Source organism: Acanthaster planci, linkage group LG01 (genome assembly GCF_054643075.1).
Source record: "Acanthaster planci isolate LZ-2023a linkage group LG01, COTS_SCS, whole genome shotgun sequence".
NCBI lineage: Eukaryota > Metazoa > Echinodermata > Asteroidea > Valvatida > Acanthasteridae > Acanthaster > Acanthaster planci.
Window position 1 is genome coordinate 7,863,700 of NC_141777.1, and position 23,387 is coordinate 7,887,086.

A 23,387-nucleotide genomic window follows, 5' to 3' on the forward strand; every position below is an offset into this window, starting at 1 on the left:
GTTGTTCCGTAGTGGGTCTCTGTCTTTTCTTCCAAGTTAAGTTTTCTTTTTCATTTGGCCCTTAAAATTCTGTTGTCTTTCTCTTGCATTCTCTTCTGTCATCGGCTTATAGCTACATATGTGGAAACCACGTGTTAAAATTCGCTTCGTGTTTTTATTTATCGATCCAATGGGCCAATACATGGGGGAACAGCCTCTTTAAGTTCGTCAGTAATTACGTACACAATTACTTTGCTGTGTTTAAACATTGAAAATGTGCCATTTTAACTGACCAAGAAATTGGTTTCCCCTCAAAAATCTTTTGGGGCAGGTCTTGTCAAAAGCACTGACTGATTATTTGGAAGTAACCATGAGAAGTTGGTCGTCGAAATAGGCCCGTTGCCTGACCAGAGACGGGGGGGTTCATTAAACCAAAAAGTGGAACTTAAATTAATTTTGAGGGTTTCCTTTACAGGGGGGAAATTTACGTTAAATTTAAAAAATGTTTAGAAAACTTCCCCATACCGTTTGAACCTGTAAACGCCCCACCCTTACCACGGTGTCACTGAAAACTTGAAACACAACAAATTGTATACAATGTAAATAGTTGACACAAAGTTCCGGTGATGAATCCATGGTATTCCTTTGACTTGCGGTGATGAATCCATGGTATTCCTTTGACTTGCGGTGATGAATCCATGGTATCCCTTTGATATGACCGTCCAGTAAAGCATTCTGAAAATTAGGATACATTTTACAGGTATCGTTTACAACAAAAATGAACGCAAGATTGCATCAATAAAAATGTCAAACATCTATAAGGCGCGGTTCCGTTTAAACGTTTGGGAAAATCTGTAAACGGATTTGGAACTCTTTTCGTTTAAATTTTTAAACGTGTGAACGTCTCACCCTCATTTCCTTTAAGCAAATTGGTCATTTGCATCCCACTTCACTGATTTATCCTTCTTCGGGGGTAGGATTGCTTAGGACCCTTTATTACTTGGAAAGGTCCTGTCATTCCATAGTTACGGCTCTCTGAGTCACAACAAAACAATGAGAAAGCAACCTCTCGAACTCGGTGGACATACAACCTGAATTTTATAACAGCATGCCAATATCTGTTCTGACACTGGTGCGGCCAAGCGTAAAAAGGAACTCATTTCAACTATAACAGTTTTGATAGGCTCAAGTTCCAAAATACCCTGAATTAAGCTCTCCTCTATATGGCATTGATCACATTACTTGTACGTGTCACAGCTGGAAAATTGAAAAGGGCATTTCCTTTAAATGAATAATTGTGTCATTTAAATTAATTTGGCACTGAAAAGCAAATATAATCAGTGCCTATATACTAGCTACATGTACATGTATAGGTATCAACCACCAACTTCTCCTACCAATCTTATTGGAATAAATCTTGTGATATTTCCAACACTAATGGTAAAACTGAACAACTGTTCACAAGGGAAACCACTCATCAGCAGCAAAACAGAATAAACCATTAATGGTGAAAGAGGATGAATTTGGAGGTATTTTCAAGCGAACTGGTGAGTTTCGTCATCTTTACTCCATTTTGGGTATTCCTCTACTGTTATCTTCTTTATCCCTTTTACAGTTTTCAGATTCAACTTTTGGGGGGGTCCTCCCCTTGCTCCTCCCTTTCCTATGAAGTTCATGGTGTTAAGCCTCCTAAACAAAGTAGGCCATAACAAAACAGAGGCTTTCCTACCAGATTTAGTTACTATTTTTCCAACGAGTTATCTGCAACTATTTCATTTTGTCAAAGGAAAAAAGCCCTATGGGCAGGAATTTCACAAACAAGGCATCCTCAATCGGACTTGAATACTTTGCCGTCCCTGTGAGATATGAAATGCTAGCTGTCTGAGGCATAAGCTGTATGTTGTCACGCTTGACTTAACTGTACAAGGAACAACAGCTGGCATAGACTGGAAGCTGAAAGTCAACATGACCTAAAAAAGACCACATTTCATGGGGGGGTCAACTTTCATATGACAATGATATGGAAAAACATAACGTCACGCTTTATTAAAGACCTTCAAATCCCAATGCATGACTTGCATCGACTAATCAAAGCTTTGCTGCAAGCTGCCGCAACTTAAGCATAAATCAAGAACAAATGCAGGCGTGACAACTAGATGGTTGTCTAAACATATTTGGATTCTCGACAAAGCATGAAGGCCAAGTGCAAGCAAACATGGGGGAAAGGGGGAACAAAAATATAGGCACCCACTGGCTGTTTGTACGTTATCACCATGTTTGAACTTGGGCTGCATTTGGAAAACAAGGAATCTATGGAAGTGGCCAAAGTTTAAATATGCAAAAGATCCATAATATGCTGGGGCCCCCATACAATGGTAAAACAAAATTAAACACAAAGCTGGATCCCAAACCCCAAATATCCATAAAACCAAAAACATAAAAAACAAAAGTAATAAAAAAATGTAACCACAGCAACCACCTGAGTACTGTACTCTCACTTTAAAAACTGACATATACTCCCCAATACAGTACTCTGACTAATTTAAACCAACACTGGCTGAAAGCACCACTCCACATAAACTACTATCCCAGATGCTAAATACTGAAGGGCAAACTACGGAAGCTTAAATGACCATTCATGTAACCACATTACTGAGTTAATTTGTCCTTGGAACAAAGAGACATACACTGGATAGTGGATAACAGTGAATTCAAGACAACTTATCCCCGAAAAACTCATTTCAATGAATTGAATTGACAATTTGACTGCCTCATCAACTTTTTTCTATTTAATTGGTTTCAATGGATACGCTATCAAATTTGGTTTACGTAAGTGGGTTCGTATATTAGTCAATAGCTAATTCCTGCTTTTTTATATCACATTTTGATGTCATGCGTGCTTTTAAATTGTATCATGTTTATGAGCCCATTTCATTAAGTACAAACTGTATTTTTACAAGTTAATGCACGGCTCCCAAGGACAGCAGTTCTTTGATAGCTGATGGGGCTAACCTGGTAAAATTACATCAATAAATAACTAGATGATAAAACATTGTGGAAACACTAATTTTATGATAATGTATCTCTGAAATGCAGAATTCAAAGATAATGTACATGTATCTCGGCTACATGGAATTAAATGATAATGCCTGAAACTCGGAATTTAACGTCCACAGTTTTGGAGACAAAGTATTTCTTGCCAGGGCCTCCGGCCAACCAATACATTCAACTTGAGTCTGAATCAAAGTCCATGGCTCAGCTCATGTGCAACATGAGACATGATGGACAGTAGGCCTGAGTGTGCCAATATGACACCTTGTGTAGGCTACCCTGCAAAGATGACGCGCCATGTACCAGTGAACAAAAGTGAATTCTAGGTTTCTGAGGTACATTATCATTCAATTCCAAGTTTTGAAGGTACATGTATATTATCATTGAATTCTGTATTTCCAAAAAATATTACAATTGAATTCCGTGCTTCCAAGAAATATTATCATGGAATCCCGTGTTGCCAGGATATGTTATCTTTGAATTCTGCATTACAGAGAAATAATATAATTGAAATTGGCGTTCCCACAAAGCGTTGTTGTTGAATTCAGCGTTTCAACGATAACTTATCTTTGAAATCAGTGTTATCCAGTGTATGATTCTCTGTTTCCACAGTAAATTAATTCAGCTACGTGGTAACATGGACTGCCATATAAGCTTCCGTAGCAAACCAAAGTACATGTATTGTGTACGATTGATCAAAGAATTCTTTCTTGTGGAGATTCATGCACACAACAGCTGCAAAAGCTATGTCTGTGGGTAATGAACATGAAGAAAAAGGTCAGGGTGAGAGGGTATGTTTTGGCAGTTATTTTAAGAATTTGCAACACGTCACTTCAATCGTTTTGGGAGATTCGAGCACCAACACGTAAGTAGAGCGTTCTGTCTAAGCCACTCTTGCGTAGTTAAACCTTTCAAAGAAATTCACAAAGAAAAAAAAAAGAGCTAATTCTTGATCGTGGCTGCAGAGACAGATTCCATGCTACATGTACAAGGACAAACTTGCAATAACTTCAATTCTTGAAATGCAAATTTTGTGACCAGTCTAGTTCTGAATTCATACCTCATGCTGCTAAATCTAAGGGTGTTCATGTTTAAAGATTTATGCTAATTCAAATATCCATATTCCTCAGCACATGCAGATCTCACCTCGGGCAGCCTGGATACAGACAGTTGGGTCAGTTTTCCTTATCAATACGTCTTCTTGCTAATTTAGTCAATGAAATCAGTGAATGAGGAACAACCTACACACTCATGCAATAGAAAACATTCTGGGTTCAAACAACTTTTTTCTGTGGTGTCCCAATCATGCTGGACCACCATGTGTCGTGATGGTAATGAGTGGATAGTGTTGTGATGGGAATCTACTAATTTAAGATAAACTAGGCAAGCATGCAGCATTCGTGTGTGAGCTTGCACGTGGTTGAAGCTGCCCGTAGGAATATGTGCAATCACCATGGCCAAGGCGGTCCACACTTGGTGGTATTATTTACATTTAACGCAATCCACTCATGTGGGTAAAAAAGGTCTATACTAAAGAACTGAAACATGTCAGGGATGAGGGTCAAAAGTGACATCACAACAGCACCCCTTGGTGTCAGGAAACAGCTATAGTTTTCCACTCCAGTTTCCTGTTCAACTTAACCGTGCAAAAGATTCCAGTGTTGTTACCTGATCGTCTGGTAACCTTGCTCCCTTGTAATGATACTGTCAAGAATCAGCTTCCATCATCTGGTACCTGTTTCTTAATCCAGTCTGTGAGCATGTGAAGTTCTTGCACGTTCATCTCATGGTACAGTTTGGGGAAGGTGTGGTATTCACAGAGTGCACCCCGATCAGAGAGCTGCCTGACGGTCTCTTTGCTCCAGTCACTCAAGACTAAGTTGTCTCTTAGACCCTGGCAGGCAAACAGAGGTGGTAGGCGAGCTTTGGAAGTCATGACCTGCAAGAAAACCAAAATGTTCATCATAAAAGACATCCTCCGTAAACAGAGAAAATACAGATGCTGAAGGAGGCCTGTGGAATTTCTCACAGCAATGAAACTGTCCACTTAAGTAGCTTCAAACATTCCTTGACTTGAAAAATAATCAAGTATCAGGCTGTACTTTTGAAGTATGAGGGATTCCATGTGAAAAATTTTAGTGTCTAAAACTGTACAAGTGATAAATTATCCACTGTGCGTAGAAGTGCCCCCTCATTAACAAAAAAGAGAAAGTTGGTAAGGAATGTTAAAACTGGGTACCAAGACCACACTTTAACTGACCGTATTCCAAGAGAAAGTGGTCCTTATGTGCTCAGGGCAGCCTGCACCACATGTGCATCGACCTCAGCATGCAGTGAATTTTACATCAAAAGGGCTGTCACTGCTTTATGTTTTTATAAAAATCACCTAACCTGTAACTGTTCTAGACTGAGCTTATACGATGTAACCATAAATCCCTACCACATGATTGGTGAGTTGTTGATTACGATTCACTTTTCAATTATTCTTCTCAAGGCCCAGTACAGCCAAACCGCAAAAACACAGAGGATATTCCATTCAAAGACAAAACCGATTCCATTCAACAACAAATGGAAGTTCCGTTTCACAATCACACTCTTGGGGCACTTTATCACACTAAATAGACTTTATTCACTGGGTCGGCCATATTGAATTTGGAAGCGAGGTTAACTCTTCATTTTTTAATGTTGAGAGTACAACTGAAGCAATGAAATGAAATTTAATGACAAATTTGCACCCGTCTACTCTGATGAATAATTTCCAATTCATTATTGAACACAGAGAATTGTACACTGCCAGAGTCTGAAAATTATTGAAAGGGAGTCTTGGAACGCATGGAAGTATAAAACAGTCTGGTGCCATCCTATCGACAGTTTGAAATATGAAAAACAGATATGGGGAATAAGATCAAAAATGGCCTCCACCTGAATAGGGTCTACAGGTGATAAGGAGTCCAGTTAATGTTTTCTTGGGATTTGCAACATGAACTATACAACCCTCCGAGTACTGCGTTGGCACAATTACTGAATGGAATACAAAAAATGAAAACAGTATATGGTTTCCAAGAAAGACTAGCTTGGTGTTTGACTGGGGTTCCTTACACATCATTCAAGGGATAAATAAGTGAATTGAGACAAATTCCTGTATACACTCACTTTATAAACAACAGAGTCCTCATTGAGAAAACTTGACAATGCAAACACACCAGCGGCATCATGGTGGAAGCGATAGGCTAAATGCATGGCCATCCCTCCACCCATGGAAAAGCCACCTGTTATGTGAAAAGAGAATTTCACTGAGTTTACTAACCGGAATTACAAAAAATTAAAGGCACTCAAAGCTGCATAAAATTCAAATAAGTCAAATTCACCTGTTGATTCAAAGTTATCTGTGGCCCTTACAGAGGCTCTGCGTGGTAGCCATCTTGAAGGCCAGTTGTTTTGTTCCACATGGAAACCTCCTTTGTGCATACCCTTTGAAACAAAGGCACTGGCCTGCAAGATGGCAGCTATGCAAAACCTCTATACTTAATTCCATTGTGCAATGCAGTGCCAACAGTTTCCATGGAGAGGCTAACTGACGCTAGACATTTGATGAACAAAGCTCTAGTCTAGGGAAGTTTGAAGTGCAAATCTGAATTTCTGCATGACTTCTCATGAAAAGATTGATGTCTTTCCACAAGGTCTTCCCTTGAGTAGTCATCTTCCTTGCATCCTGCCTCAGGAAGATACAAGATCCCATTATCTCCTCCTGGAAGACATCTTAAAATTCCTCAACATTATGTCTTTATACAGTTGATGACGGAAAACTTGAAACAAAAATGGTAACTTTTAAATTTCAATACTAATCTGACCTACCGAGAAGGATACGGTTTTGGGGGATCCCCCCAGCAACTTCAGCATCTATCAACTTTCCCAACTGCTCACAGAGGGGATTGATGGTTTCCAGAAGCTCAGGGACGTTTGGAGCAATACGCACTCTATCGTACCACACAGTGCTCAGAGCACCCCCAGCCGGCGTGTATGGCCTATGGGGATGCAAAACACCCACATATACGTGTATGGTTGAAAAACAAAAACTGTGAAATTGCAGCCTTTGAAAGACGACACAATTGACACCAGTCGGCATTCTAAAAACTGAGCTACATGTATCCAACCCTATAGTGGCAATCTTCCAGCTTAACAATGTCTTTGGTCAAGGACAGAAGACATAACACAAAATGAAAGATAGGCCAATATGCGGTTGGCAAGCTCAATTCATTGACCAGGATTATGGAGGTCACTGGGTTCAAATCCTGCTCCACTCATTCTAAAACCCTAACCTTTCACATGATGACAAAATTCCTAATTTCATATTAAGAAAAAATTCACATGTAAATTGGAGGCTTTTTCAGTTGATGTTATGGATGTTATGTTAATGTTATGAGATGGATGTGATAAAGCATTTATGGATAATCTTGAGTAGTAAAACAGTTGTACATGTAATTATGCAGCGTTCCATTCACAAAATACTTCATGGATCATCTTGAGAGGCTATGAAACGCCACTCAAAGCAGCCAGTATTGATGTACAGGGGGTTCTAACCATCCCCCGGTAAATATTGCACTATAAAAGCTTTGTTGATTACTAGCTTTGGATTCTATGTTGGTCTACCTCCAATTAGAAAACTTCAGCACATTCTTGACAGGAATTCATGTAAAGGAGAAACAAACACTTTTTTGTTCTTCTGGTGTGATATCAAAAAATGTACCCCTCTCCTCCAAAAATAAATACATGTACTTCATTCAAATATACTGGTACCTTGCCGGTGCGGAGGGGAAGATGAATTTAACATGTGGAATCCTGAAGGCATCTTGAACCAGCGACCTGATCCAACCCAGTACCCCTTCACCTGTGTCTCCTGATGACACCAAAGAGAAGCAAGAAGGGACTGAATCATACAGCAGGAATCTGGAGAATGCAACGATGCATCAATCAGTCGTTTCCCCCACCCCACCCTTCTTATCCCAACCTCCCCTCCCTAGTAATGGGGGGAGCTCACTGTTGAAGCTAGGCTACCCAAATTCCCATTCTTGTGGCAAAATTCAGGGACATCTCATAAACATGGGAGGGAGGCCAACCTCATAAAGCTGGGATTTCAAGAACAACGCTGTCTACATTATACATATGTACATGTAGTTGACCAGTTGTGAAACTGTCAGATATCAGCCACTTATAGGCTGGGCCACTGAGCCTCACCGCCATTATAGGACCTGAAAAAGGTCGAAGGCAATACCCCCAGAACTGTGGGGTCCAACATCCACCCCACTCCCATGAGCCCCACAGTTTTGGTAGTAGGAGGTCGTTTTCCCCCCCTCCTCCCAAAGTGAGCAAGGACAACTGTTACCCCCAGAACTTTGGGGTCTGACGTCTGTCCCGCTCCCACGTGTTCATGGGAGCGGGGCGGACGTTGGACCCCCACAGTTCTGGGGTAAGGCAATTGTCCCGTGACAAAAGTGGGGGACAACTGCCAGGGTCCAACAGCATGCATTATGAAGGTTACTTATACTGTACGCCTACATGTATCAGTAGGAAAGAGTTCCATACACTTGACTAAGGGTACCCATAGAACTGTGGGGTTTGATGTCCGCCCCGCTCCCACGTGTTCTTTAGAGTGGAGTGGACGTCATGGACGTCGCACCCCAAAGTTCTGGGGCTAGGCTAACACTTGACAAGCTTGATGTCGCCATGCACAAAAATGTCTCCCAAAAAATTAGTGTTTTCTAAGTAAATGTTACTTTCGATTACTTTGACCAGGGAGGAAGGAACACAAGGAGTTCGAGCGGCCCGCCAACCCCCTGCGTTCGAACTCCTTTCCTCCATGATCCTCAATGCTCTGACTGAGCCCAGGCCATGGACATTATTATGGTTGATTGTTGTGATGTCGATGACGTGCGCCTACCTGAGCCGTGAAGGAAAATAACACTCGCACTGTGCTTCCGTGTGGAACCAACAATTACTGTTTTCAAATTTGCCGCTTTCGTTGGTGCCGCCATTATACTTATGAGAAACGTTACAAAATTCTCCAGAAAAAAATTGTGAAATCCGCTGTCCGCACACCGGAGACAGACATGACCCTCGACCTCTCGTCTTGAGGGCGCTGTGTGTAGTTTGCTAACGGTTGGTGCAGGCCCCATTGAAAACAGTGTAAAAATCAGCATTGTTCGGGGCCTAATAATATATGCGTACCAACATCCCAGAGGCATCTGAAACACACGTTAATTATTGTATGGTCCATAATTTTTCACTTTCTTTTCAATTTTCTGTGGGTTAACCGATTACATTTTGAGTAATTCCCTCAAAACAAAATTATCCCCCCCCAAAAAGTGATTTTCCCAAAGTCTGCTTGCAGCCGCCATTTTTTCAAGTGACAACCCTCAACTTTCTCGGGCACTTGGGCCATTTAACAGTATTTTTTAGCCATTCTTCTATCAGATGAAAGCCCAAGGACCCAGGGAGTTGATCCTGGCAAAGATTTACACAATCTCACGAATTTGGGGACCATACAAGCTCCTTTTTCAAGATACTGCGGGCCACTTTTAATGCTGATGAGCTGGCCAGGAATTCTCACTTGAATTAGTGGACTAGCTACCATAGCCAACAGGGATAAATACCCGAACTTCAAAAACCCAGGAAAAATACTATACAATTAAAGCCCAGTTTATGATTTTTTTAAATTTCCATTCATTAACCCATGACTTTGAAGATATTTATTTCCACGGAAGGTCAATCCTAAAAGCGCTAGCGGAAGTCGTGAATCCCCTCGCCATTTTGAAATAGCGATGCCCACACTTCTCAAGAACTAGACCGTTTTCAGGCACCGATTCAGTCTTCCAAATCTCACTCAGACGCAAGCTGGTATTCTCTTTGCCCGCCTAAACCTGTCTTTTCTACAAATGTTCAAGTTCATGGGCCACAAAATGCTCCATTTCGTAGAAAATTCGAGGGCATACAAATTATGATTTGGCCCGTGCAAGCAGTTTTCGGCCTATTGGCCTGCATCCTCAGCTTGAAGAGTGCCCCGGCACAGTTTGAAAAGGGAGATTGTTAGACCCCACAAATGGTGAGATTGTGTAAATCTTTGCCAGAATTAACTCCTTGGTTCATTGGGCTTCCATCTGGGAGCAGAATGGACAAAAAATACAGTTAAAAATGGTCCGAAGGACCCTAGCCCCCCCCCCTTTTTTTTTTTTTTTTTACAAAGAATGGGTGAGAAGGAAAGAAAGTATTCAGTATATTTCTTATCAAATATCAAGGTTTTTATTTTTTTTTCTCCAGAACATATTGAATGAGCCCGAAATTCTCTGGGGACGCATTCGCTTTTGGAACCCCCCTCCAAAAGCTGAATACACTGCTTCCCAGAAAGTAGGCACGCTGCTTCGCAGCAAGTAGGATACCATGTTGAAAAATGGCTGCATGCAGACTTCGGAACCATTACTTTTTGGACGGGTGATTTTGTTTTGGGTGGATAGTTAAAAATGTAATCAGTTAATCCGCAAAAAAGGAAAAGAATTTTCAAAATTAAGGACAAAAGTAACTTACTTTTTACACCCTTTTCCATTGGGCATTCGGTAGATTTCTACGTGAGAACTCATTAATATTTGCGACCCTTCGGGTTATAATCAGGACCGATCATAGACAGGATTTCCATCAGTCACGAATCTGAGTCGCAAGCTCCCCGTTCATTCCACTTTTAAGAGAGGAGTGCTCATACTCTACTCAGTGGAATAATCAGTTACCATATTAGAGTGCAAAAAACATCCAACACAGGAACTTTTCCCGTGTCGCATGTAGCCTTTTTTATTCATTCATTCGTGCTTACATCGACATTAACGACAATAGTTGAGATATCATGGACATTATGATAAATACATGCAATAAATAAATTATGTAGGCTAACTGTACATTGACATACGATGTGAAAAGAGACTGACAAGAAAAAAAACCAAGCTTTCCGATGAATGTCTTACAATTGAAGGTTGTGCCAAGCATTTTAAAACATTCTGATCGCAACTGGATGGTTATTTCCAAGATTTTTCTATTCCCAACTGATTTTGGTAAGGTTAGTGGAGTAAAATTTTTCTGTGATACTTCTTGCAGGTGCTGGAGGCAGGGATACTAGTAAACACAGAACGGAATTACATAGGCTTTTACAGTGGGCGATGGAAAGTTGCGATTTTTCAACAGGTGCCTGACAAGTTGGAGGCTTGCCTAAACATCTCTTATTGCCATCATATGCAATTTTCAATGCAATGCATTACCTGTGCGTCCACCTGTGTGAAAAACAATCGGACATAAACCTGAGTCTAGGGGTCCTATCCTCAGGAAAAATTCCTGGATTTTTTGTACAGGACAATTGCATCCCCTTGTGAATAGCTTGTGAAAAAAATGTTTGCAAACGAAACTCTACCCTCAAAAGAGACAATCTTACGTTTATGACACGTATTATCTTACTGTTTAATACTTATTGACAGTATTGTCTGATTACTTTTTCAGCCTTGGCAGTCTTCTGCTTTCACGTGAATGTCCGGCGATTTTATCAGCTTTATTCGGAGTGGTCTCTTTAGCTAGTGCTTTTTCCCAAGGAGGTAGGCGGGGCAAAAATTGTTACTTATATTTTCCATTCGAGCTCATTACTTTAGTAACATTAGAGAGAGTTTGGAATGCTTTTCCGAGAGACAGACAGACAGACAGACAGGGGATCGGGAAACCGTATAAACTCAGCACATTAATTCACAAATTAAATCAAACGTCGCGCCCTGGCCCAGTCGATAGGTTCAAGTTAATGGCGCCCGCTTAGTTTGGATGATCAAGCTTGTGCGCATGCCCACAGCGTTAAAATTGTCCTGACAACGATTCAACGGAGTGAACATAAGAATGTGACGAGGGATCTAGCTTTTTGATCGTATTTACAGTTTAAACGCAGTAAGTATTTTTTTCCTACTTGTTAGTTGATCTTAGCGTGTTCATAGTGTGTTTCAGTTAGTTGGATTTTCATGTTAATCTACAGAGACGGACAAACAAGAGAAAAATGATGGAGTAGGTTGACTTCTTTTTGAAGTTGTGTGTAGGCCAAAATACCTTCACCAGTTGCGGTATTTCGGAGGGCCGAATGTACACGAATGCCACAGGGTGCGATCAGTGGATCTGCACTAGCAGTCCTTCACTCTACGTGGCATGCCTTTTAAGTTTTTGGTCGATCCTACGGCACGTATGTAAACTCTTGTAGAAACATTCATGGTTTTAAAGACACTTTAAGAAGCTATTTCTTAATAAAGCTCCTACTTCAGAAATCCTGAGTAGATTGTGAAATTATGATAAGACATCGAACATTTGTCCGACCAACTGCAGAAGTTCTCGAACAAAATGTTTGAATGATACAGAAACTTGGAATCATCTGTGAATTGTTGAAAAGTTGTTTTGAGTCCACGTTTGTGATTTGTCCAAAATGGTTGGCTTGAGTATAAATTTGGAAAACCCTCTTTAGTTGCTGCAGTACATGTACATGGATTGGGTTGTGGCCACGATTGCCTTTTTTTACTGTCTGATCATCTAGACAGCTTTGCTTTGCACCTTGGCCCCCCCTTTTTTTTTCCAGACTCCAAATAGGTTGTGGAGTTAGGGAGGCTGGGATAAAAATCAGCATATTGCAAGCAAAGGGAGCTGTTGTGTTGTAACTTTCGACGATGTCATTACTTTGTGGGAGTGTAAGGGCAATAATGGGGATACTGAAATCATATTATTAATTTTGACTTGAATGTGTTCTCTCTGGATTGGAAAATTGTTTCCAAATTGAAATATCAGTATGTACACTACAAGGGGTAAATTCCCTAAGAGTAGAATTCAATGCTACTGGTACACGCACATGTACATGTATGCTCCACTTACAATTTTGAAGTAAAGTAAATGGAACCAAGCAATTTAACTCAAAATGGTGATTCATGTTGTGGATAATTTTGGTTATAAAATTGAGCTCAAAATCTAGATCCAAATAGAACTGGAAGTCTAGTTTGAAGTCAAGACGGAAGCTCAGATCGACTTTAAGTCCAGGTGGAACTTGAAATTGAAATTATCCTTAGACTTAATCCCCAGTTTGAGTTAATGTGGTTATATTAATTTTTCTAAGAAATTGTAAGTGCAACATTGTGGCATTTAGTAACTGTTACTGGTGTTGTATGATGACAATCAGACAAAATAACTCAAACTTGAAATAAACTTTTGAAATTTGCAAATCCAAATTTCCAAAATTGTACCACTAAACTTTAGGACACGTCTATTTTAACTTTCTGAGTTATTTGAGACATTTGACATATACCTGTAACATTTCACTGCGCATGCAGTAGCCTTTTTGATGAGGTTTGTTCTTAATAATTTCAAGAAGCCTGTAAAATTTCCAATCCCAAATTTCTCTGTTAGCATTTACCCCTAGTCTTTGACCATGGCCTCAAGCGTGACTGACGACGACTACGATTCGGACGATTCCTGTGGGAGCAGTGACACGGGGGCCATCAATGACTCGGACACAGATAGTGGCAACTCCTCAGACGCAGACACCAGGACCACTGATGCCACGGATCAGTTGTCTGATGTCGGGAGCGATGAGGAAGAAGACGAAGATGAAGATGGTACAGAGTAAGTAGAGCGAGAATGTCCTTAAACCAACGCCCAGGTTTCCCATTAGATAGCTGAACATGTTTCACAGAAAATTCATAAGCTGATTTAAGTTTAATCTCATGTTCTAAATCATAACCAGTCAGGACTGACTTTATAGTGAAGCTGTTCCCAAATGGTCATCACTAAGAACAAATCAATCTTATTAACCACTTGACGCTGGATGATGTGTAAATGCACACAATTTTCTTCATTTGTTCCACAGAGGACATGTACACTCATATAAGAATTGTTATTTCATTTCTGTGGTTGACGTATTAACGTGTTGTGCTTGGTTGGGTCAATGCGCGGAAAAGAATCATACATATACATGCAGAGGCTTCTACCATGAAGGACACAGAAGGAGTTACAACTCTGGTACTTCAAAGTGTTTGATGATCATTGCCACCCGGTCAAGTGAATAATAGAAACCATTCCCAAAATGCCTGATTACTGCCTGCAGCGTAGCTGGACAAGTAGGTTCAATAATATCCTAGCGATATTTTGTAGTGTTTTGCTTGCAATTAACTAACTTGTCGCTGTGACCGGTAGAGAAAGAAAAATCCCTAATGTTCTAGCAACTTTTGCCATCGTGAATAAGGTTTTTCAAATTTTAATACACTGTTCCATTATCCATACAGTGTTTGTAATTTTATTTTTGTCCCCCAAAACATCAGTTTTCAAAGACTTGGTATGAATTTGGCTTAGAAGACTGGCCAACAACATGTCAACCACCACTGGAAAGCTAAGATTTCAATGAATAATATGCACTTTATAATCACAACGAGTGATCATGAAATCTCACACAATACACTTTTGTACAAATGATATAATCAATATGATTCAACTACCGGTAAAACATATTCTTATAAACAACTTGCTTATTGATTCCGAAAACAACGCCAGAAGAAAGCGTTTGACAGGGGCAGTAACTGCACATGAACATTAAAGGCACGTGACCTAACACAAGCAACTGCGCAAATGCGAGATCGTACCAAGCACCAACAAAGATATGAATGTTTAATTCCCTATACTTCACTACACAAAGTTTTAAGCATGCGGATTACTAGTGACAAATTGCGGCAGCAGTCACAGGGTAGAATGGGGTTTTATGGTTGTCAAAGATGGTACTGGTACTTAGCAAGCACTTGTTGCACTTCTACTACAGGTACAGTATATGGACATACATTGTACATTTACATGTACCAGGCATGCCAGAAAGCTGTAACTGGCCAGATGTAATAGCCAGGGCATGGCATACTCCTTCTGTGTCCTTTCTCCATGCTTGTAAGTGGACCCACTGTCGACCATCAATGAAATGCCTTTCTTGAGTACAGTAAAACCTTGATAACTTGAAATTCAAGGCAATAAATAAAAAAACTGAGTTATCCAGGCTGAGTTGATGACAGTACTGTAGGTCTGGAAGGTTGAAGGTCAAGGTCACCACAGTTAAAACACTTAAATCTTATTGTAATCACAAATTATTTGTTCTTGGCTGAGGGACTAGTTTTGCAGGACATTTGTGTCTGTTAACTCCACATCATTTCTGTTCCATGTTACTGTTTGCTGGTTAAAAGTGGAATCAGTTTTCAAGTGGAATCATGATTCTTGGAGGAGTCTGCATTGATTCTCAAAAATGTTGGTAAATGTACAGTACATGTACTCGTGTATCACCCAACACTAGCAGAAAGCCTACTTTGAAAGCAGTGTCATAAAATCCTTTTCTTCCTTAAATTGATACCAGTATCCATTTGTATGGTACCTGTTGGTCCGTAGAATAAGTATAATGCCATGTGAACTTGATTAAAAGCACTTAACCTTTTTGTACGAAGAAGCTCTAAGGATGATGGATGTGATGGTTACAATCCTCTTGACTGATTGCAAAAGTTACGGACCAACAAAATTCCTCAATACATGTATATGCAGTATATGCAAACAGGGTCAGCTGCCGCACTGTGCAGTGTGCCAACCTTACAACAATCTTCACAACAGTGGTTTGTCCTAGCAGGGTGGAAAATATTACCCTTGCATTTACATAATGCGCATGTACATGTAAATGTACAGTACTTGACTTCAGGAATGGGGTGCAGATTTGTAAGACCTCACATACTTTCAATGGCTCTGTCTGCGTACAGGTGTGTTGGTATCTTTCACAGTTTTGGAGTCGTGCTAAAATTTCCCATGCTACATGTACATGTAGTTGTTTCCTCCTCTTGGTGCAGACTGAGGTACCCTGCTGTCAAATTTTTTTTTTTTTGGCTATTAATATTCGTAACGTGCATTTTAATTTTTTAATGATAAAACTTGGTCCCCTCAGTTTTCATTTCCGTTTGTGTTTGTTGTCACGGCAGGGATGAAGCCAATATTGCCTGGAGTGGTGTGCGCAAAACCATTCCCATTATGCTTTTCAGACCAGAGTGCATTTACACCAAAGTTCGTAGACTCTATGCTACCGGTGGTAAGTGTTACTTGAAAGTGGTACCAAGTTGGGTGTTTGTATCTACTGGTACATGTACATTGTACCACTAGAGTCAAACTTATCTAAAATATGCTGTGCTGAAAAATTCTATTAATTTCATTGCCAATGATTAATAGAGGGCAATTACATGTATAGCCCCCCCAAGTGTTTTTTTTTTCTGGCCTTCCAAACATTTATTCCTTTCTTTCTGCCACAATATTGACAGTGACCCACTTAATCTAATTAAAACCAAGTTGGCAACGATATTCGTGCAGCTTAGGAACAACCTACAATACTCATGGTCACACTTTAAGATGTCATTCTGTGTTAACAAATTAAAATGCTGTCAAATGATGGAGTTATTTTGCTTCACATACACAGAAAAATACCACCTGGCTTACAAGATGGTCCGCACAGAATGCAAGGTTGTCCATCAGATCCTTCGTAAGCATGGATTCCGTGATGTAAGTAACTGTGTAACATCTGTACTTGTTACTTCATTGATACGTGTACGTATAGTGGAATCTTTTCCAGGTCCCAGGCATTAGGCAATGGGAAGTCAGTTGGACTCTCACATAGAAAAAGTCTTGTGTTCAGATCTACCAAGGCTGACCTCTAGTGCCAGGTTATGTTTGTAAATACCGTTAGGAAGCCACGGTGACTTATGCATTCATTATGCCACGGTAGCCATGGTCAAGTCTTGTCTCATTCCTGTATATCTGATGTTTGTATTGTCTCATTCCTGTACATCTATTGTCTCATTCCTGTATATCTATTGTCTCATTCCTGTATATCTATTGTCTCATTCCTGTACATCTGTTGTCTCATTCCTGTATATCTATTGTCTCATTCCTGAATATCTATTGTCTCATTCCTGTATATCTATTGTTCGTATTGTCTCATTCCTGTATATCTATTGTCTCATTCCTGTATATCTATTGTCTCATTCCTGTATATCTATTGTCTCATTCCTGTATATCTATTGTCTCATTCCTGTACATCTATTGTCTCATTCCTGTATATCTATTGTCTCATTCCTGTATATCTATTGTTCGTATTGTCTCATTCCTGCATATCTATTGTCTCATTCCTGTATATCTATTGTCTCATTCCTGTATATCTATTGTCTCATTCCTGTATATCTATTGTCTCATTCCTGCATATCTATTGTCTCATTCCTGTATATCTATTGTCTCATTCCTGTATATCTATTGTTCGTATTGTCTCATTCCTGTATATCTAATGTTTGTATTGTCTCATTCCTGTACATCTAATGTTAGGAGAGTCCTTGTCCTTGTCAGTGCCAGGTTGGGGTACAAAAGCTCTTACCTTCACCCACTTACCCAGATGTTGTCCCCTGTGTTTGTACTCAACTGTTAATATTATTTGTTCTGTGTAATAATTTCATTGTTTAAATGCATTTTGAATCTACATATGTGCATTCTGGTCTTGAAGTATAGCAATGTACTGTCTACTGTATGTGTCTTTGTAGGGCAATGTTAAAATAAATGCTAAAAAAATGTTCAAAACAACAAGGTCAGATTACTGATAATAAACTTACCCGGTATGCCTTAACATAATGAAATTCACATACGTGAAGCAGTCAAAAATAAGTTTTGTGTCAGGAACGTTTATCTGGAGATCTGGCTCCACATAAAAATTTCTGACTTGACGTCTTTACATGTTTTGACTTTGATGGTGTTAATGTAATTATTGACACTATGATTTCAAAGTAATGAAGTTGAATTATAAAAAAGCCCATAAACTGATCCGCGTTGACAAAAGACTCACTTTTCTCAATTGCATCATACTGGATGGAGCTGCGCTATACTTGTCCCCTGTCAACTCCCTCTTGGCCCTCCCCCACCCAGTTCTGACATGGTTTATAAATCAGACACGCAATTTTTCCTCGGATCAGCTGATTTTCTCATTTTTCACTTCACAGTCATGTCAACCAAAATTGAAAAACACCGTACAAAAGTCTTGTAAGATTGACATTTTCCCGTTTTTGTCAAAGACCAAGTTGCATGCGTGTGAAATACTTGTCTGAGTTTGATCGAGGCTTGTATATTTAATTTTTTTGTATTTCCAAGGTCCATCCCAACAGTTCAGATTTCAACCTGATGTGGACAGGGTCCCATGTCAAACCTTACACACTACGCTCCTTGACAGAATTCCAGAAAGTTAACCATTTTCCAAGGTGAGAGACACACGAGTTTGAAATCCCTTCCTCCCTGTCCATATTGGGCTAAAACCAAAACAGTGTGTACACTGTGGACTGACTCCAGCAAAACATTCTGGTTTCAGTACACTCCTGATGGAAGCAGACAGAATTGAAATAGAAATTCTTCAGTCACCATGCTTGATTTGGAATCACCTATATTGTTTTTTAATTCGTTATTTTTTTCATGTTCTCCAATTGTTATTGCTCTGGTAAAGTGTATGTGGTCTGTCTGTGTTTGCACTAGGTCCTATGAAATCACACGGAAGGACAGACTTTACAAGAACTTTCAACGAATGCAGCAGTCAAAGGTGAGGGTTTTTGCAGATTTGAAACTCGTGATCTCAAGGTGCCGTGTACATGTACATACATGTATGTCATCTGTTTTTCTAAAACAGATAACAGCCCAGCCCCAGCCATGCCTCTAAATTGGGGGAACTAATGAAATCTCATAGTGATTCATAGCTCGTGCAGTAAGTAATGTTTTGAGGAAATTCGTAAAACTAAGTTTTCACGTCTTTTTTTTTTGGTATGATTATTCCAAAGAGCCAATTTTCGGTCTTGTACGTTAGTATTGCATGCACATGGTACAATCTACGTGCAAGATTATTGAATGATTGTGTACCAAGATTGTGTTGATTCAAACCCTACCTGTGTCTCTGCTTCACATGCCAATCTAGCATGACCATAGTTCAATAGTTCTGTAATCATCCTTTCTTTTTAGCAGGCTTTTATTAACTTCCAGGCAAATGTTCATATGTGTTTGAGGGCCTTGTGAACCAAGAGTCACTCAAGAGTGCAGTTGATGTCCACTTCATACAATGCACTATGGAATGTTAAAACTCAGCATCTTCTCTTGTAGGGGGAATGTTCAGATAGTTGAAGGTTTTTAAACATGTAGGATTATCTCATGTCGTGAAAGACAGGCATTTTTTATATAAAAAAAATGGTTGGTATTAGAATCTGTAAAGCAGGTGTATTGATATTGGCTTGGTTTCCACTGGGATGATGTAGACATGCCAGTACAAGTGAAGTAGCCTTCCCAGGTATAATCGGATTACAGGTTTTAAGATTAAGCTGGTATTTTGCATCCCTGCCAAGGACAGACCATTGAACAGACATACAAAAAGGTTAGCTTCAATACGTTATCACTGGAATAAGTAAGTGTTGAGGCATGAAGCTGATCATACACACCAGTTTTGAGAGTATTGCCAAAATGAATGCCATTTGTGTTTGTCACTTTTTTAATCCTTTGGCATAACCTTGAAAATTTGCACTGAGAGAGTAATTTGAGTTGTCCATTAATTGTATAATAGTGTATTGTACAATTGCTGCGAATAGAAATCTCAAAATGAACGTTAATATTCTACTTACCTCCACATTCCATACTTGAATTGTCATTCTGTGAATAGTTTTATTTCTTTTCAAAATTTGTGGCATTTTGAGCCAAGCAGTGAGAGTACATGTACCTTACATGTACATACTTGTAGGGTACCGTACAATGGTATGAATACCAGCATGTTCCAGCAGTGGGTTCCATTTTTCTGAGGTCCACTGTCCCCATCTTTTATTCCTTCTTTACATGGTAGATGGTCGGAAAGCAAAAGCTATGTACATGTACATGCCTTGCAGTAAAGCTCCTGGTACTTTTGAACATGCAGTTAAACAGGAGCATATTGAAGCACCACGACTGAAGTTTTGTTTGTTGGTCTGTTTGTACCACAGGGTGTGCGCCATTTTGATTTTCTCCCACAGACGTTTGTCACACCAACAGAGTACGATGATCTGGTCGGTGAGTAGAATGAAAGAGGTGTCCTTTCTAGTATATTAGTTTGGGGAAAAGAGACTAGGGATTGACTGTTTTCCAGTACTCAACTTCAGCTCCATCTCAGGCTTCAACTTTTTTTTTACTCCCTGACTTTGAAGTTGTAAGCGCAAAAGTAAGTCTGATAATGCCACAAAACATCAAGTAAGATGCAAAAGATTAAAATATTACGGTACTTTAATTTGAATGCTTCAGCCCAAATTGGGGATTGGTTTCAGCGACGAAACCTGAGACAGAGACGAAGCCTGAGACAGAGACGAAGTTGAGTATTGGAAAATCGCCAAGTACTACCTCCGAAAGTGATTCCAGTTGTAATCAGACTAAACCACTCGTACTGCCACAGAAGATTGCTTTATGTACATGCACCAGTAGATTGCAAACTCTCTTATGACAGATCAAAAACCTTTATATTAGGCTGTTTTGTAGTGTAGGCTACTTTTTAAGACTGTTCACACACTTTAGTAGCTTGTAGTTTTGCAAATGGTCTAACCCTTACATTCCTCCAATTTCAGTATACTTTTACTTATACCCATGTACATGTACCGTCAAAAAGGTGAGGCTATGTGCTGTCTAAAAAAAATAGGACAGGGTTCAACCCCACACAGGCCTCGCTTCTCTTGCACTGAAAAACCTACAGACCAAACCTTCCTGGTATCACTCCACAGTAATCTGTTGGGGCACACACAGCTGTTTGTCTACACTAAATAATTACACCACCTCCCTCTGGCAAATATTTACCCCGAAATCATTGCACTTAGCAGTGTACACATTACACTCTGTGAGAAAAGGACCAGAGAGTAGGGGAGTTGTACTGTAGTTTGTATTGATTGAGGATAATATGATAGTCCTGATGCCTGGTTACCAAGCTGGGTTAGTACCCCAGTGTGAGTGTGGGCGTTTCATCAGTCAACTTATTACTCTGATGTATCATGTGTTGACTTTACAGTGCAGTGAGTGGAGTAGTTAAATTTGTTGGCTGATGGGGCGGTGTGATCATTCTTTCCTCCATGGCCTAATGGTCTGGAATATAGAGTGCACTGTTTGCCGCTGTTACCAAATTGTGTCCCGACCAAATGACACTTGGAATGCTATCACTTGGAAGACAATGATGAAATGTTCTTTCCAACTTTTTCATGCTCTTTCTCCTGTAGAGCATTTTTTTCCCCCAACCAGACCTGTGGCGAAACAATTGGGCCTGCCTTGTGGAGGAAATGGACAGTGATGGGAGCTGACACACAAAAAAATATTTTTAACTGAATGTGCACAAAATGGTTACCCTTTTGGGTGAAAGTCTTCCAATAGCAAGAATGACTGCATTGCATGTTTACTGCTGTGGGTGTACGGTAGCCCCACTAGTGGAGGTCATGTACAAATCCTTTATATTTGCAATGGTAATACCACCTTTACAGCAACTTGTAACATTCAGAGCAACAGTGCACAATGTTGAGGGACAAGTTTGTCAATAGTTCTACATTGTAGGTTGTCAAGTTTGTTTTTGGATATTATACAACACACCTGCATAAATCCCCTGTCATCTGATTGGTTGATCGTTCGTCACATAGCACTGAATTATTTGTACCAATACACAGCACATGCGCGATGCGCATACAGAGTGCAAAAAATTTATAACAAGTGTGTATTAGAAACGAATAATGAGCACCTGCAGCTTCTAGTGACGCAAGCTTTTTGTGGCAAAAGGACGAGCGATCAAGTTCCACCATTCACAGTTCAACGAAATAATTATAAGAACTAGTTTTTGTAAGTAATGCTGGTGTTGCCAACTTAAGGAAACAGATAAAATGCTGGCAAGTGATTCAAACTGGACAACTTCCAGTTTGAATCAGTAAATTAATCAAGGTGCACTCAGAAAATCAGATGACACTCATAAACTTTCATTATTTGTATAGTGTTCATCACGTTATTTTGTTTGCAACAGGAGACACCTGCCCAAGACAATGTTGCCCCTAGGCATGCAGTGTCGAGGCTTAATAATGCACACTTCAGGATACAGTTCCCACTGGAAACAGACATGACGTGTTCAAGTTTTCCGCCTATAAACTTAATTATTATTTGTTCTTTCTCTAATATATGTTTTTTCCCGTATCTCTTTTGTGTTTGCAGCTGCACACATGAAGGAGAGGGGCACATGGATTGTCAAACCGGTGGCCTCTTCTAGAGGAAGAGGCATCTCGCTCATCAATAATGTAAGCCTCCCCACAGGCGTAGAGCTAGGCTGACGTGAACAGAAGAGGGACTAGACTGCAGGGGGAAATTCAATGAGTACATGTGGAGGCGTGTACAACCTTGCAGGGATTATATGGCAACAGTATAGACAAAAATACCCCTTGTCTGCACCCCCCCTGAAACAAAACAGACACCGGAAACATACATTGAAACTTGCTGTTCTGTTTAATTTGTTGTTTTAATTGATTTTGTTGTTAGAATGATATACCTCTTATGGGATTTGATTTGGTACAAAATACGTTAGAAGGGACTGTGTTTGGGGTGTTTCCCTAGTGGTTGTGTATGGTCATTGCTTGAATACTTTGAAATGTATTGTATGAATTGCTATGTGGTGTACTTATACGTTTGAAATATGTGACCCACTCTGTGAAAATGAGTCATAAGTCGCCAGAACCACTTCGGCATACCGTTACATGTAAACAGTCCCTTAATATAATTTGTAGACTGTAAATCAGTAGGAACCCACAGCATTTTTGTCCATGGAGTATCCACTTTCACCAGGATGCCAAACCTAGTGATACATCAAAACAAAAAGCTCAAGTTGCTCTTTCCAATACAAATGAAAACTCAAAAAGTGGCTCTGACGAGTTATGACTCATTTTTACAGTGTTGGGTCACATATAAGCTGTAGGTATGAATGCAGTGCAGTGCTCATATTTGGATTCATTTCTATTTTTCCAGCCACAACATGTACCAATGGATGGCAACCATGTGGTTTCACGGTACATCAGTAATCCACTCTTGATAGATGGTATGTTCAAGTGCGTATTTCTTCAGCATTGGGCGTTATGATAAGAGAAACAGAAGTGTGTATACAGTGAGCAGTCTGTTGTCAGGAAATTGGCTTTTTCATCAGCAACTCAGGGTGTTCAATTTTTTCTTTTGACCTGCCTTTCTTTTGACCTGCCTTTCTTTTGACCAGC

General features: G+C 39.9%; 2 protein-coding genes across 13 annotated transcripts in view; one reads left to right on the forward strand and one right to left on the reverse strand.

The window, feature by feature from the left end:
- Positions 1–134: 134 nt before the first annotated feature.
- On the reverse strand, positions 135–9,165 carry LOC110979276 (lysophospholipase-like protein 1). Of its 6 annotated transcripts, XM_087134007.1 has the most exons (7): positions 8,969–9,165; positions 7,828–7,927; positions 6,886–7,055; positions 6,184–6,299; positions 4,766–4,969; positions 889–1,014; positions 577–714 (listed from the first exon to the last, which is right to left on the reverse strand). In XM_087134007.1, the coding sequence occupies exons 1-6, from the start codon at positions 9,060–9,062 to the stop codon at positions 994–996; spliced, it is 705 nt and encodes a 234-aa protein (XP_086990133.1). In that variant the 5' UTR covers positions 9,063–9,165; the 3' UTR covers positions 577–714; positions 889–993. The 6 variants fall into 6 exon arrangements, with proteins under 6 accessions (XP_086990112.1, XP_086990118.1, XP_086990137.1 ...); XM_087133986.1 differs by lacking the exon at positions 889–1,014 and having other exon boundaries at positions 135–714; XM_022234930.2 differs by lacking the exons at positions 577–714; positions 889–1,014 and adding an exon at positions 1,055–3,938 and having other exon boundaries at positions 4,699–4,969.
- Positions 9,166–11,909: 2,744 nt separating this feature from the next.
- Positions 11,910–23,387, forward strand: part of LOC110979241 (tubulin polyglutamylase TTLL5-like) — a 100,837-nt gene continuing 89,359 nt past the window's right edge. For 6 of the 7 annotated variants that reach the window (XM_087132522.1, XM_087132546.1, XM_087132545.1 and 3 more), the window contains exons 1-9: positions 11,910–11,991; positions 13,483–13,698; positions 16,068–16,174; positions 16,556–16,638; positions 18,268–18,374; positions 18,643–18,706; positions 20,121–20,187; positions 22,342–22,424; positions 23,146–23,215. In XM_087132522.1, coding sequence (XP_086988648.1) covers positions 13,505–13,698; positions 16,068–16,174; positions 16,556–16,638; positions 18,268–18,374; positions 18,643–18,706; positions 20,121–20,187; positions 22,342–22,424; positions 23,146–23,215 — 775 coding nt within the window. In that variant the 5' untranslated portion in view covers positions 11,910–11,991; positions 13,483–13,504. The remainder of the gene's footprint in view (positions 11,992–13,482; positions 13,699–16,067; positions 16,175–16,555; positions 16,639–18,267; positions 18,375–18,642; positions 18,707–20,120; positions 20,188–22,341; positions 22,425–23,145; positions 23,216–23,387) is intronic. The other variant, XM_087132526.1, reaches the window with a different exon arrangement.

What these genes read in the sequence shown, in the direction of transcription:
- LOC110979276 (XM_087133986.1), bottom strand. Translation starts at nt 9,062, where the DNA reads ATGGCGGCACCAACGAAAGCGGCAAATTTGAAAACAGTAATTGTTGGT. An exon ending in CCAAAACCGTATCCTTCTCG is followed by an intron (nt 6,300 to 6,885) that starts GTAGGTCAGATT and finishes TTCACATAACAG; the next exon opens with GTGGCTTTTCCATGGGTGGA. An exon ending in AGGACTCTGTTGTTTATAAA is followed by an intron (nt 4,970 to 6,183) that starts GTGAGTGTATAC and finishes GTTTTCTTGCAG; the next exon opens with GTCATGACTTCCAAAGCTCG.